This window comes from Podarcis raffonei, chromosome 14 (assembly GCF_027172205.1).
Source record: "Podarcis raffonei isolate rPodRaf1 chromosome 14, rPodRaf1.pri, whole genome shotgun sequence".
Classification (NCBI taxonomy): Eukaryota; Metazoa; Chordata; class Lepidosauria; order Squamata; family Lacertidae; genus Podarcis; species Podarcis raffonei.
Genome location: NC_070615.1, coordinates 42,842,588 through 42,857,455, shown reverse-complemented (window position 1 = coordinate 42,857,455; position 14,868 = coordinate 42,842,588). Strand labels below are relative to the sequence as shown.

The window sequence follows — 14,868 nt, the reverse complement described above, 5'->3', positions numbered from 1 at the left end:
AAAATGGTGCAAGAAGAAAAAACAGCATCACCTCCCCCAACCCTGATGCAAATTCATTTAAGGATATATTTGAAATAAGTAACATATGAAGGAGGGTTATTTATGTGAAGGGTTATCACATGATGACTGGACTGCCAGCTCTCATGTTGCATGGCCAGATTAGTGGTGGCCCCTGATATCTGCATGTTGAGCATAGATATCTGAAGAGACGCCTTATATGTGCGTAGCTGCTCTCACTCAGGGGCTCCATACAATTAGGATGTCAGTGCAATTAGGGAGCCCAGTCACAAGCAAGCCTGTGCATTAGCAGTTGCTTGTGAGTGAGGTCTCCTCTTCAGAGCTCAGCCTGTGGACATCAGGGATTGGCTAGGCCAGGTGCATGACACCAGGGATGGGGCAAGTGGATTGCTCTGTTGGACATCTTATGATGCCCCTTCGTGCAAGCAATATGTCCTTCAATGAGGGACAGCAGGTTCTTTCACTTTCAGCTCTCTAGGTTTCTAATTTTTCCAATCTTAAATGCAGTAATTTGGGGGCAAATAACCCTCATGAAAATTATTAAGCATTTTGGTGCAAATTTGTCCTGATAAACACATTTTTCTATGTTATTTTATATGCAGTTTCTCCTAATATAGTGCATTTTTGTATTGTATTTTCACCAATATCTTTATTTTTCTGCACATTGCAACCATCCCCATTGTTCAGCCCGGACACTGAGGTCCAGTGCCGAGAGCCTTCTGGTGGTTTCCTCACTGTGAGAAGTGAGGTTACAGGGAACCAGGCAGAGGGCCTTCTTGGTAGTGGCGCCCACCCTGTGGAATGCCCTCCCATCAGATGTCAAGGAAATGAACAACTATCTGACTTTTAGAAGACATCTGAAGGCAGCCCTGTTTAGGGAAGCTTTTAATGACTGATGTTTTAATGTAATTTCAATATTTTGTTGGAAGCTGTTCAGAGTGGCTGGGGTATAAATAATAAATCATTAGTATATAACCACATATATGCATTTTTTTGTAAGCATCTGGTTGGAGAACTGCATTGCAAAAATTGGATGGATGTGAATTTCAAAGGATGGCTTTGTTTGGGGGTCTCATATTGTTGTGAAAAGTGACAATTTGCTAGAGTCACATTTAAATGTGAACTGAATGAAATCTTTCCCTCATACCTACCTGTTGTGTGGCCAACAGTTAGCTTAGCTGCAGCTACATTGTACAAGAGAAAAGCCTGTGTACAGCATTCTGCCTTAATTGTTCATATGTATGCAATTAAATGAGTGTGCTTGGGCTACATCCAGCAATTTCTTACTTAACGTCTAGGGACCCTGGGGAGGTAATTACATACTGAAGAATGGCAACCATTCAAAATTTAAGCAGGGCATTCGTAAGAGACCAAAACAAGGACTGTAATTCACCAGAAACGTGGGCCAGAAATAGGGACTGATCTTAATGTCTATGATGACATGAAGATTGACTGCAAAAACATGAATTGTTGTGGGAATGGCTTTTTAATTTTACAGCATTGGTCCCCAACAAAGCCCACTTTGTGGAACATCCTTTGCTAAGACCACGAGCTTTTCAAAATAGATTTTGAGATTTGAGTCTGGGTATCAAAAATCACACTCACCATAATATATCCACTATACATTTTGGAATATTGTTTGGGACAGGAATGGGGAACCCATGACCTCCAGATGTTGTTGTACCCCACTTTCTACCAGTCCCAGCCAGCATGGTCAACGGTCAGGCCTGATGGGAGTTGTAGTTCAACAATACCTGGAGAGCCACATTTGCCCCATCTCTAGGTCAGAAGGATAGGCTAGGGCAAAAGAAAAAGAATATATAGGTAATTTTCAGTGCAGTGACTGATGAGACAATGACCAAGGTCTACACTAGCATGACATCGCCTTTATTAACTAGTGTAGCAATACCTCATTAAATCTATAAACCATTGACACACAGTCAAGAGAAAAAGAAAATTAGAAATGGGTTCATGGGTTTACAAGCTTTTGGAAGATTGTCTCCTATAGATGCCGCAGTTCTCCTGACACGTGTGGTCATTTTCAATGCCTTAGGAGAGCACCATTTCCTGGAATTCTGCACCAAAAGCGGAAAAAAAGTCATTTGCAAAGCTGACTTGTATAATTCAGACAGTTGCTTGTCTACACCGCAATCTCTCATGTAGTGACAGCACAAGATATGGCAGCGAGGGAGTTATGAAATAGGTGTGAAAAATATTGGAATATAGTGGCTGAAAGTGTGGAAGTGCTACAGGTAGGGGACTGTGAGTCTTATAGCTTTGCGAGTGAGACTTTGCAGTGCCAGGGAACAAAAACGACAAATTTGGACAAGGCTACACTATGTGGACAGAAACTAGGTTTCATCAAGGAGAATGGGTCCATGTATAGCTAGTAACCTCCAAATTCAGGAACAGTATACCTCTGAATTGCCAGTTGAGTGGAGAACAACTGGGAGAAGCTTATTGCCCTTAATGTCCTGCTTTTCGCGTTTCCAGAAGCATTTGGATAGCCACTTTTGGAAACCAGGAAACAGGGCTAAATGTCGCAACAGGTGACTCTTGTCAATTTTGGTTTCTCACTTGTGATGGTGATTAATAATAATTCACTTACGAACCACATTTTACATGTGCCTCAAGGTGACATTGGCATCAGTTTGTAATGCTCCTTATGGAAATTTGTCAGCATATTGGTATGTATTTTCCCTAAAGTATATCTTTTCCCTAATGTAAATAATTTCCCTTAATATAATGCATCTTGGGGTGTTGTTTGCACAATTCTGTACACCTTTTTGATTGTTTGTTAGAGAACTGCATCACCCAATTCGAATCCTACCTGTATTTCTGCTCGCATATCATTTTGGGAAGGGTAGAACCACAGCTGATAAAGGTCACCCATTTAATTAATGCCACCTCTTTCTCCCCCCTTCTCCCCCCTCCCCCCCGTCCTGCTTGTGCAACAATTATGCTGGGGGCGGGAAGAGGCCCTATTCCTATGAATGAACCTTTTTGTAATGTTAGTTGATAACTGGCTTGAGGCTGCGGCAGCAGTTGCTGTTAGATGAGGAGGAAGGAGAGGCAGAGGAAGTCATAGGTGGGGAAAAGCCCAAGAGGAAGGATGGGTACCCCAATACAAGGGGGACAGTTCTGCTGGCTCTCTGTCTTGCCCCATCCTGTCCTCTCCCCCTAGAGATTGCGTAGCACTGGGGGAGGGTGTCAACAAGCCATGGTAAAGGTAAAGGAGCCCTGGACAGTTAAGTCCAGTCAAAGGCGACTATGGGGTTGCGGCGCTCATCTCACTTTCAGGCTGAGGGAGCTGGCATTTGTCTGCAGACAGCTTTCTGGGTCATGTGGCCAGCATGACTAAACTGCAACAGAACACCGTGACGGAAACTAGAGCGCACAAAAACACCATTTACCCTCCCGCCTCAGTGGTACCTATTTATCTACTTGCACAGATGTGCTTTTGAACTGCTAGATTGGCAGGAGCTGGGACAGAACAACGGGAGCTCACTGCTGATCTTCCGATCAGCAAGCCCAAGAGGCTCAGTGGTTTAGACCACAGCGCCACGCGCGTCCCATGAGGGAAGGCTGAGCAGCAGGTGGAGCCATAGGGGCCGACCCCATTCTATCACCAAGAACTTGGTGATTTCTCTGCTGCTGACAGCAGACCACACCCCTCATAGGTTTCATCTGGCCTCTGGTGCTGTTCTTGAACTCTATAGCCTCACCTTAGGCACCTGTACTTGTACCATTGCAAACCTTGATTAAAGCTTGCTTTCTTACACACACACACACACACACACACACACACACACACGAGCCTCTGTTGAAGTGGTGTTTACCAGGCAAGGAGATGATTAACCCTTCCCTCTCCAGCTGTCCAGGGACACAGGTGGCTCTGTGGTCTAAACCACAGAGCCCAGGGCTTGCCGATCAGAAGGTTGGCAGTTCGAATTCCCGCGACGGGGTGAGCTCCCGTTGCTCGGTCCCTGCTCCTGCCAACCTAGCAGTTCGAAAGCACGTCAAAGTGCAAGTAGATAAATAGGTACCACTCTAGCGGGAAGGTAAACAGCGTTTACGTGCGCTGCTCTGGTTTCGCCAGAAGCGGCTTAGTCATGCTAGGTACATGACCCGGAAAAACTGTCTGCGGACAAATGTCGGCTCCCTTGGCTAGTAAAGCGAGATGAGCGCTGCAACCCCAGAGTCGTTCACGACTGGACTTTACGGTCATGGGCCCCTTTACCTTTACCCCAGCTGTCCATGTTGAAAATGCAGCAATTAGGTAGGCTTAGTAAATAAAAGTTTCATTTGCATAAATGGAACCTTTTCTAAGTCCAATCACTTCATGGGTGGCTGAGGGAGGGAGACTATGGGGCAGAGCTATTTCCCTGGAATTTAAGAGCCACATACCCAGTTGGTCGTGGCTCTTTGACCTGGTTCACTATGAGAGTGAGCAGAACATGAAAAAGTCTGTTAAGTCAGATCCACCCCCGCCCCCGGGAGCCAGTTTCTAGGATAATACTTGCAGAATGGAATCACCAATAGGTGAAAGAGCCTACCCTCATGGAGAGATGCAGGCCGGCCCATATATTTGGTTGTTGGGGCATTTGTGCTTAGCACTAATCTCACAGAGGGTGCCAGTCAGCCAGTTTCTAGGAGAAAGGGAAGGTGGCAGAAACAGTGGATAGAGGTGACAGGATTAACCTATGCTGGACCATTCAATATCAGCCACATTCGTACCTTCAGCCCCAATCTTCCCATCTCCATCGTGGTCTCCTGCTGCCAAAAGGGTTTTGGTTTCTGTAGCTGTTAACACTCGGGCTCCACTATCAAACCTCTGGAGGAAAAACCTAGTAAGGGAAGAATAAAGTGTATACAACTGAATGCCATTGAATATACAACTGCCTGAAGAGGAGTCCTGAGCAACACGAAACCTTGTTAACCTCAGTTACACACTGACCTAGTTTGCGTTAACACTAAGACCACATTCACACCACACATTTAAACTTTAAAGCACTGTGACAACGCTTTAAGTAGTCATGGAATTAAGTCCCCAAAGAATTGTGGGAGCTGTGGTTTGTTAAGGGTGCTGAGGGTTGTTAAGTGACCCCTATTCCCCGAACTGAGCTGCAATTTCCCATTGTTCCTTGTGAGAAGGGATGTACTGTTAAACCACTCAAGGAATTGTAACTCTGTGAGGGTCTCATAGCAACTCTTAGCCGCAGAGGTCAGCAAACTTTTTCAGCAGGGGGCCGGTCCACTGTCCCTCAGACCATGTGGGGGGCCGGACTATATTTTGAAAAAAATAATAATGAACAAATTTCTATGCCCCACAAATAACCCCGAGATGCATTTTAAATAAAAGGACACATTCTACTCATGTAAAAACACGCTGATTCCCAGACTGTTTGTGGGCTGGATTTAGAAGGTGATTGGGCTGGATCCGGCCCCCGGGCCTTAGTTTGCCTGCCCATGTCTTAGCGCCATTAACAAACTACAGCTCCCAGATTACTTTGAGGAAAGCCAAGGCTGTTTAAAGTGATATCAGAGTGCTTTAAATGCATGGCCAAACCATGGCTAAGCACGAACAGGCAAGTGTGCAAGAACTCGGGTGGAAAATCACACCCATTTTGCTCCTTTGCTGCTGCTTGAATCGTGAGCTTTCTGAATCAGACCATGAGTTTGAGGCATTTGAGGACAGGGGCTCTCAATGTGAGGAGAGGGGAGAAGACTATGCAACAAATCCTATTTGATGAACCCCCACTCTCTGCCTCAGACAATCTCAGGCCTGGGCAGGACAGGAGCACTAAAGCACTCTCCTGCTTTTGATCCTCAGCACATGGTATTCAGAAGTTCACTTCCTATGACACTAAGTTGAGGTAATATATTCATTGGAACAAAGAGGCATCAATAGCTTTATCCTCTACAAATTTGTCTAATCCACTTTGCCTAGGAGATTTTCTTCTCCCTGACAGATGAGGAGGGAAAACTGGGCACCAAGTCTACCAAATGGAGAATGGTCGGTGGAGCAAGGAACTAAAGCAGAAATTGAGAACCTGTAGTCTTCAAGGACTCCACTCCCATCAGCTGGAGCCAGGTCTGATGGCAATTGGATTCCAGCAACATCTTTAGGGCCACGGATTCCTCACCCCCCAGTTTAAAATAATGTTGTTACATAAGGTGGGGTGCAAATGAATAGGCATTTTTTGCCTCCCATATTTTAAAGATTTCTCGCACTATTAGTGCTATTTTAAATCACGCTGATTAGGTTTTACGGTAGAAGTGACTACTAGCAGATTCCCCCAGGAAGTCATTCTGAGCGGTTCAATAATTTGCATGTTTATTCAAAAATAAACCCTGCTGTGTCCAGTAGGGCTTAGGCAGGGGCAGAGGAAGGGGGGTGCAGTGGGGGCAGGCTGCCACGGGTGTCACCACTGAGGGGGGTGAGAAAATGCTGGGTGGCCCTCACTGCGGGGCCGGCAGCGCGCCCGAGCCACGCATCTCTCCTGGGAGTGACGCGGTGGCTTGGGCACCTGCAGGCTCCTTGCTGCCCCAAACGGTTTGCCCGCCACCTCCCCCTCAGCTGTAGGGCGGCTGAGTGGGAGGAGGCAGACAGAGTCCTTGGAGGCCCCACGGAGCGTCCTGCCCCAGCTCTCCCCACCCCCGCAAGTGGCTGGCCCAGGCACCTGATCGGCTTGCTCCGTCCCTGGGCTTTGGCTGTGTAGATGCTGTCTTTGAAGCACATTCTTTCCCTCAAAGAATTCTGGGCACTGTAGTTTACCCTTCCAGTGTTTACAATTCCCAGCAACCCTTAACTTTTAATGTTTAATAGTCTGTTGTATTTTAATATTTTGTTGGAAGCTGCCCAGAGTGGCTGGGGAAACCCAGTCAGATGGGTGGGGTTATTATTATTATTATTATTATTATTATTAACAGCAAACCACAGTGCCCGTAATTCTTTGAGGGAGAAGAATGTGCTTGATAGGCATAATACCCAGAAAGAGTGCACAGGGTGTCTGTTAAATATGCTTCGTGCTTATTTTATATTCAAACCAAGGACGCGCCAAAGAAATGAGAGAAACACAAAAGGAAGAGAGATGTCTAGGCAACTTCAAAAGTCAGAGAAAGGGAGCAAAGGGGAGGTGGAGCCTCACTTCAGTTCATCTTCTTCAATGTAGCCGCTTTGATCATTGTCTAGGATGCGGAAGAGATCCTTCAGTTGGCTGCTGCTCTTTTTGGACATGCCACTTATCTGAAAGAATTTTTTGTGGTTGAAACTATCTGGAGCTAAGACAGAAAAAGAAAGCTGCTGTTACCTAGGAGCTTGGGATACAGATGAAGACGGTCACTTCTTTTGTAGCTATGCATCCTGATTCCAAAAGTTGCTCATATCCTCTTATGGCTTCTGTGCATGTGTGCGCCTACAAGCGGCATTTTAAGATTTCTTTCACACATGCCTGCTTCTCACTGCATTATCTTTGTGAGGGATCCGTTGTCGAGTGGATCAGACTTATTGCATTTCTGTCTCTGGCATGGTTTATTTATTTGATTGTTTCATAAAATTTATATACTACTTGACTATAAAAACCCCCCAAAAGTAAAAACACCAAACCTCGAAGCAGAATAAAACAATGAAATCATTGCCAAAAATAGTTTAAAATAACAATTAAAAACACTTTTTTTAAATAATTAAAATCAACGATAAGATGAAAACAGATTAAAAACACACAGCAACATTGTACACATCTGGGTAGGCCTGCCTAAACAAATATATTTTTTTGCAGGTGCTGAAAAGATTACGGTGGAACCTTGGTTCTTGAACGGCTTAGTCGACGAACAAATCGGCTCCCAGACGCTGAAAACCCAGAAGTGTTCCAGTTTTCGAACGTTTTTTGGAAGCCAAACATCCAATGCCGTTGTTGACTATTGTTCCGGGGAGGGGGGGCTGCGCTAATCGGAAGCTGCGCCTTGGTTTTCAAACATTTCGGGAGTCGAACGGACTTCCAGAACGGATTAAGTTCAAGAACCAAGGTTCCACTGTACCGTGAAGGGGCCTGCCTGATGTCAATAGGCTGGGAATTCCAAAGTGTGGGATGCTGCCACATGAAAAGTTCATTTTATTACAAATGCGAAGCAAGTATTGTGTGGCACCTGTTACCGTGCCAGTTCCGCAGGAGGATCCCGTGGTCAAGGTACTCAAAAACCAACAGGAGATCAAGAAGCAGGAACAGGGTCATACTCCCCAACCTCCTCTCTTCAAAGGTCATCCATCGGGGTGACCAATGTCAACTCAGACCCGAATCCTGGCTGGGAAAGATCTAAGAAATCTGTGGCATCCAAGAATGCTGGGAGGTGCCCCCTGTCCAATCCTGTCCACCACCTTCCCCCCAAAGGAAAGATTTGTGACTGGTCGATAAGGGGGTCCAGAGCTGGTTTCTTTAGGAGTGTGGGGTCCAGAGCTGGTTTCTTTAAGACAGGGGTCAGCAAACTTTTCCAGCAGGGGGCTGGTCCACTGTCCCTAAGACCTTGTGGGGGGCCGGACTATATTTTGGGGAAAAAATAATGAACCAATTCCTATGCCCCGCAAATAACCCAGAGATGCATTTTAAATAAAAGGACACATTCTACTCATGTAAAAACACACTGATTCCTGGAGCGTCCACGGGCCGGATTTAGAAGGCGATTGGGCCGGATCTGGCCCCCGGGCCTTAGTTTGGCAGCCAAACCAAACCATACCATACATTAAATGTGTGATTGCATCCTTCAAAATAGCAGCTGCAGGGATTTATTTAACTTAGAAAAACCTACAGGCTGTTTAATGAGAAAAATAACATAAGCAGCTCACAAAATGAACTTACCAATGAAACACAGATCAAATACAATGATGAGACATAGATAAAATAACTGAATTGGAACCTGTGTATTCAGAACACTGGTGTAGTTTGGTAATTTAAGACTGGACTTCAAGGTCTCTTGGAGACCTTCCTCTAGGTGGCAATGTGTATTATACTTCATTTACTGCTGTGTTTGGATCCCCTCCTGCTTATTCTGTTGTCTAGGGCTGGGAGCAAGCTATAGGTAGGGGATGTCCTGCTTGTCAATGTCCTGTAGGCATCAGGACTACCTTGAGCTCTTAACCTCTTTAAGATCTTCAGCGAGGAAGCAGACTACAAATGGAAATACAACAATACAGTTGAAGACAGCATCTTAGGTTAGGTCAGTGACTGAGAACCTGTGGCCATGAGGTGAGGTGAAAAAATTTGCCTCAGGGGCAGATCTGACCTCTGCCCCACTGCCACCCCACCACCATTGTTGCACCACTGCCAGCCATGCTGTGGTTCTGCTCATGCCACCTCTGCTGCTGCCACAGTACCCTTGCCCTCACCCCAACACTGTGTCGCGGCAGCAGCCTGGATGTAGCCGTGGCATACCCGCCAATATTTCTCTGATGAAAATAGGGATGATGATGAGGATAATAATACTTTGCCCATTTGACTGGGTTCCCATAGCCACTCTGGGCAGCTTCCAACATATATAAAAGCACAATAAAATACGAAACATTAAAAAAAACTTCCCTATACAGGGCTGCCTTCAGATGTCTTCTAAAGGTTGTATGGTTACTTATCTCCTTGGCTCAGGGATCATGTAACTCCATGCTCTTCAACATTTCTCCCATGAAAATAGGGATGTTCTTAGGAAAACCGGGATATTCCAGGATCAAATCAGAAACCGGGATGGCTTCTGTAAACCTGGGTCTGTCCCTGGAAAACAGGGACACTTGGAGGGTCTGCCATAGGCAAGGCTGTAGTTGCAGCGGCAAGATGGGCAGCAGTGCAGATGCAATGTTGGGGGCAGGGAGGGTGCCTGGATTTGTGGGGGGAGAGTGCTGGGCAGGGGGAGGCAGCGGGGCGTTTTGCCTACAGTGGTAAAACCTCCTGGACTATGCCTGTCTGTGTGGCTGTCCAGAAGTTGTTGGAATCAAACCCTAATCAACCCCAGCCACTATGGACAAGGTAGAAATTATGGGAGCTATAGTACAACAACATCTGGAGAGCCCTATATTCCCCATTCCTGGACTAATGGACCTTTGGGTCACATTCTTGCCATACATTTAAAGCCTATCACTTCACTCAAAGAATCCTGGCAGCTGTGGTTTGCTAAGGGCGCTAGGAATTGTAGCTCTGTGAGAAGGAAACTACAGTTCCCAAGATTCTTTGTGAGTAAGCCATGTCTGCTAGGGTGGTAGAAATGTGTTTTAGATGCAGCTCTTAGATTAGTTACACAGACAATTTTACCTTGACAGTCTCTGATTGCAGCAGCAATATCAGAAGGGCTGATGATGTCGCTGATACTCATATTAATCTGTCCCAAAAGACAAAAAAGCAAAGTGCTATAACAAGGGAAACGAGCTCACCCTTTCACTCAGGGAACGGAAGAGATACGAGAGAAGAAAAAGCAAGGGGCATTGCATTCGGCTTTAAGACAAAACCTATTAAGATGTATCTTTAAAACTATCTACACAATCAGCATAACCAGGGCGTTTCAGTTTAAAGCATTGTAAATTTAAACAGGGAAAACAGGTGGAGAAAAATGGGACTCTGCATCACCATCTAGTGGCACAACATTATATCGCATATACAACACATATAAATTGCTTTTTCTTTACCAGTCCAACTGAGTCCCATGTTTGGATAAACCTTGTTCTCATACCGAGCGTCAAAATCATTGGCCCCCTCTTTGACTCAGGCCTACATCCATATTTGATGTATCTGACATATTTTTGCACAAAACAGCATTGTATTCTGAGATGCACAGATATGAGAGATGGAGATGAGAGAGAGAAATAAGTGCCCCGGCTGAAAATGGAAAGGGTGGAATATTTTCACTAAAAATGGTTAATCATCCTAGTATTGTGGACAGTAACAGGTAAAAGGATAACTGATAAATAGATAACAGGTTCATCTTAGAGAAGAAGCACTATGCTTACTGCTCAGAGATGTTTTGCTCCCTTAGTCCCTTCCATGGCTTTTCCAGGCAGGGAAACAGTTCACCGGTAAATAGATAATACTCAGCCTTAGAGACAAAGCTGTATACTTACAGTGTAGTTGGCCAGGCACAGGTGTCTCTGCCCTTTAATCTCTTCACGGGCTGCTCACCTTTATGGTTTCTCCAAGCAGGGAAGAGGTGGGAGGGGGGGAAAGCCGAATCAATATCAGGCAAAATTGTACCTTTGGCTTGGAGTTGTCCACCTAACTTATATAGGATTCAAAAGGTGACAATAGCGACTTAGGTTACCCTTTCATGGATTAGATGCTCAATTTGAGACCCTGCTCAAATGTCTTGCTTAACTAATGAACTGGGTTTTTTCCCCTTCTATTTATACCCAAGGAGAATATAGTAGAGAGAATTGCTGACACTCCCATCTTGGCAATATGTTCTTGCACTGACTTTAATTAGGTTTGCACCAATGGGGGGAAAGTGTGCAGGAACAGTTTTTATAGCAAAGCAGGGCCTGGGCTGCACCTTATAGGAACATTTGCTTCTACACATTTGCTTCTGCACATGAGTACAAACATCTAAGCTGAAGCATTCTTTTTTCACTTATCCCAGAATGTTCTGTTCACACTGACCTGTTCTTTGCTTGGTGGACCACATCTATGGAATACAATAGTTATGCCCTGCTAGGTTTTGCTGTATCAATCATTGGTTAAGGAGGTTTTCATGCCTGTCCAATTCCGTGTTCTCTGTGTTCCCTTTTGCAGCCTTCCTTCTATTGGTGATTAATGCCTATATGCAACCCTTGTATTGTATTTGTGTTAACCAATCAGCAACAAGCGCACCTGTGGCAATGCATGTAATATTCAATAAAAGAGAGTCCTCAAGACTTGCTCGAGAGGTGCCTCCCACATGACACTCGCTACTTGTCTGTCATTATTCCAACCCAACAGCACCTAGCTCCCAACTGTGCAATACTCAACCAGCAGAGAGAATTACGGACACTGTCATCCTGGCAATAAATTATTGCACTGGCTTTCGTCAAGCTTAAGTGATGAAATTGAATTCCACATGAATTCAATGTGAGGGACCAAAAACATTTGCTTTGGTTCGTAATGGCAAGCTGGATGCCCAGGAGAAAGTCTTTAGCTCAGTGGTAGGGTTCGTGTGTTGCATGCAGCAGGTTCACAGAATTAATGCCTGCCTTGGTTTGGACATAATGTTAAACCATGGTTTAGATTTACACGAATTACAAGCTTTGAGTTTGTGTGCCGTCTCTTTCCTGCTCAGTATGATTCTGAAGACAATGGAAGCTTTCACTTCTGCTTTTAGTTAACCACACTTTATTGTTATATCCAACTCCAAAACTGTGGTTAATTATTTTGAAACGGTCAGCTTTATAAACCAGAGTTTGAGGCTGGCTTGTTTCAGCATATCATACTTCAGGCAAGCCACAGTTTGTCAGGATTCAGACTGCTCCCCAGTGAAAATTTGCTTAACAGGGAATGCAAAAGTGCGAAACAGACATTTGAAAAATAACACCGCCTTTCCAAATATGGCTATTTGCTACCATTCATGTGGTAGATATAGAAAATAACTGATCTTCAAAATGTGCAGGATCCATCACAGGTTGTTATTTTTGCTGTACAGAAGCAAAATATAGGGGCTGTTAATTAAGATCGTTGTGCGTTGGTACATATGTAGGGGGGGTGATCTGGAATGAAAATGCAATTTCTATATATGTTTTGTGTTTGCAAGTGTAATACAAGCTTGTTGCACCTGAAAGACATGACAAACTCCTCTGGGGGTATCTTCTTTGGGTTTGCCCCCACCAGAGATGCAACCAGCTGACCCCAGCAAGCTTGCCATATCCTTCCCAGCACCAAAGCAAGGTGCAATGGTTTGGGGAGTATCCTGAGCAGCTGCAGCTAGTTGGGCAGATGGCATTCAGCCGCAGTGGGGCCCAATCATGCTGCTTAGTATCTCCCAGAAAACAGCCTCCTGGAGAGAGCTGTGTCTGCAAGGGTGCAGTGGGTCCGAAGGTAAGCTCAGTGCCTCTCCCCACTCGCCCTGTCTCAGCTGCCAGAGGGAGCTCCATACCATTGGTGATGTGATGGCCTGGGACTTGGGCTCGGAGCCAGAGGAGACTCAGTCTGCACCGAATCCTTTGCCTCAGGCATCACCTGAACCAAGTCTGGGGCCTGATCCTGAAGAGTCCCAGTCTGCACAGGTTCCCCTGCAACAAACACCAGCTGGGCCGAGTCAGTGGCCTGAGCCTGCCCTGGCTCCAGATGCGGGGATTATCTCGTTGCCTCCAGCTGGGCCATCACCTTCAGCTGCTCCACTGCCGGTTGGGTCCGGAGAGGCTGCGGCGGCCTATGGGTCTAGTAACCCACCGACGTCTCCCGAGCTGCAGAGACTAAGGTCTAAGAGAAGGAGAGACCTGAGTACTCGCAGGAGGAGTGCTCACCTTTGGGCGAAAGAGAGGTGAGTTGTTGGGGGATCAGGACCGGCTGTTACCCCGACAGAGATAAAAGGCTGTCGGACCCCGCCCCAGGTTGTGGGAGCAACATTGCTGTATGCTAGATCCTGCACCTGTCCTTGCCTGGTTTCCTGCCTCGTGTCCTGCCATGGCCCTGTCTGACTGACTCCCAGCGGAACCTTCAGATTCTGGACCAGTCCTGGACCGTGTTTCACGGGTTACCCCCAGGCCCAGCACAGGTGAGATGGGCAGGAACAGTGGTGAGGGGGGCTGAAACCACATGGTGGGCCGCCCCTGTTCTTTCTGCTGGCCCTTTTCACTCAGAGGTGGAGCAAGGTGGGTGCGGTGCGCCCCAGGTGTCATCCCTGAGGGGGGTGATATTTCTGCTCCGCCCCCCCCGGGATGCTTGGCGTGGGCGGCACACCCCTGGGACACTTGCCCTGCCCCCCGGGTGCAGCTAGCTCTGCCACTGGGGTCACTTAGACTTGGGGAAATGAATCACGTTTGTGCAAATGTTTCTACCTAAGTTTAATTGCTGTGCATTAGAGGTGTTGGGTGTGAGTAGCTGCATACATTGAGGAAAGGGCTAACCCTTTTCTCCCCAGCTGCCATTTCTTGGGAAACCCCTGTGGCAGTTAGGTAATGCACAGGGAAACGTACAGAAAATGCTGGTTTTTATCCCTCCATGTTTGCTGATCCTATGGAGGAACCTGGAGGTGAAAGACGCCGAGTTATTTCGTGCCAGCCTGATGAAAGAGAAGCTGTCAGCTGGACAGAAGAAACCTTGATACGGTTTGGAGCGAACTGCCTTTATCAAGCTTCGCTTTCTCGTCTACAACAAAGCCATTTCCTAAAACGTCGCTGGTATCTTGGGAAAAAGAAGAATGAGAATGTAAAAACCTTTTTAATGACAGGGAAAACTTGGACAGCTCTGACAGGACTGTTGTTATTAAACAGAGCTGTGTAAGAGATGATCTGCACTTCAGTTTTGGAACTTGAATACAAAAAAATGCCCCATTGTGAAACACAGTACAGTGGTACCTCAGGTTAAGTACTTAATTCTTTCCGGAGGTCCGTTCTTAACCTGAAACTGTTCTTAACCTGAAGCACCACTTTAGCTAATGGGGCCTCCTGCTGCTGCCGCGCCCCCGGAGCACGATTTCTGTTCTCATCCTGAAGCAAAGTTCTTAACCCGAGGTACTATTTCTCGGTTAGTGAAGTCTGTAACCTGAAGCGTCTGTAACCCGAGATACCACTGTAATGTGATTTGCAATTGAAATATACAATAACAAGCGGTGAAGGGTTATAGCTCTGTAGCAGAATTCCTGCTCTCTGCTTGGAAACAGAGGGATTGTTAGAGAGAGTGCGCTAGGGAG

The 14,868-nt window shown here is 46.1% G+C and overlaps 1 protein-coding gene across 1 annotated transcript; it reads right to left on the bottom strand.

The window, feature by feature from the left end:
- Window positions 1-1,925: 1,925 nt before the first annotated feature.
- LOC128402217 (parvalbumin, thymic CPV3) lies at window positions 1,926-10,371 on the bottom strand. Its single transcript, XM_053366247.1, has 4 exons — window positions 10,311-10,371; window positions 7,170-7,302; window positions 4,756-4,865; window positions 1,926-2,093 (listed from the first exon to the last, which is right to left on the bottom strand). Exons 1-4 carry the CDS (start codon window positions 10,369-10,371, stop codon window positions 2,068-2,070), a joined length of 330 nt encoding a protein of 109 aa, XP_053222222.1. The 3' UTR covers window positions 1,926-2,067.
- Between the last annotated feature and the right edge of the window lie 4,497 nt (window positions 10,372-14,868).

Bases quoted from the DNA above. Each gene is read 5' to 3' on its own strand.
- LOC128402217 (XM_053366247.1), bottom strand. From the start codon at position 10,371: ATGAGTATCAGCGACATCATCAGCCCTTCTGATATTGCTGCTGCAATC. The intron at 4,866-7,169 runs GTGAGGCTCCAC...TTCCCTTACTAG, and splicing joins ATTGAAGAAGATGAACTGAA to GTTTTTCCTCCAGAGGTTTG. The intron at 2,094-4,755 runs GTACGAATGTGG...CTTTTGGTGCAG, and splicing joins TGGGAAGATTGGGGCTGAAG to AATTCCAGGAAATGGTGCTC.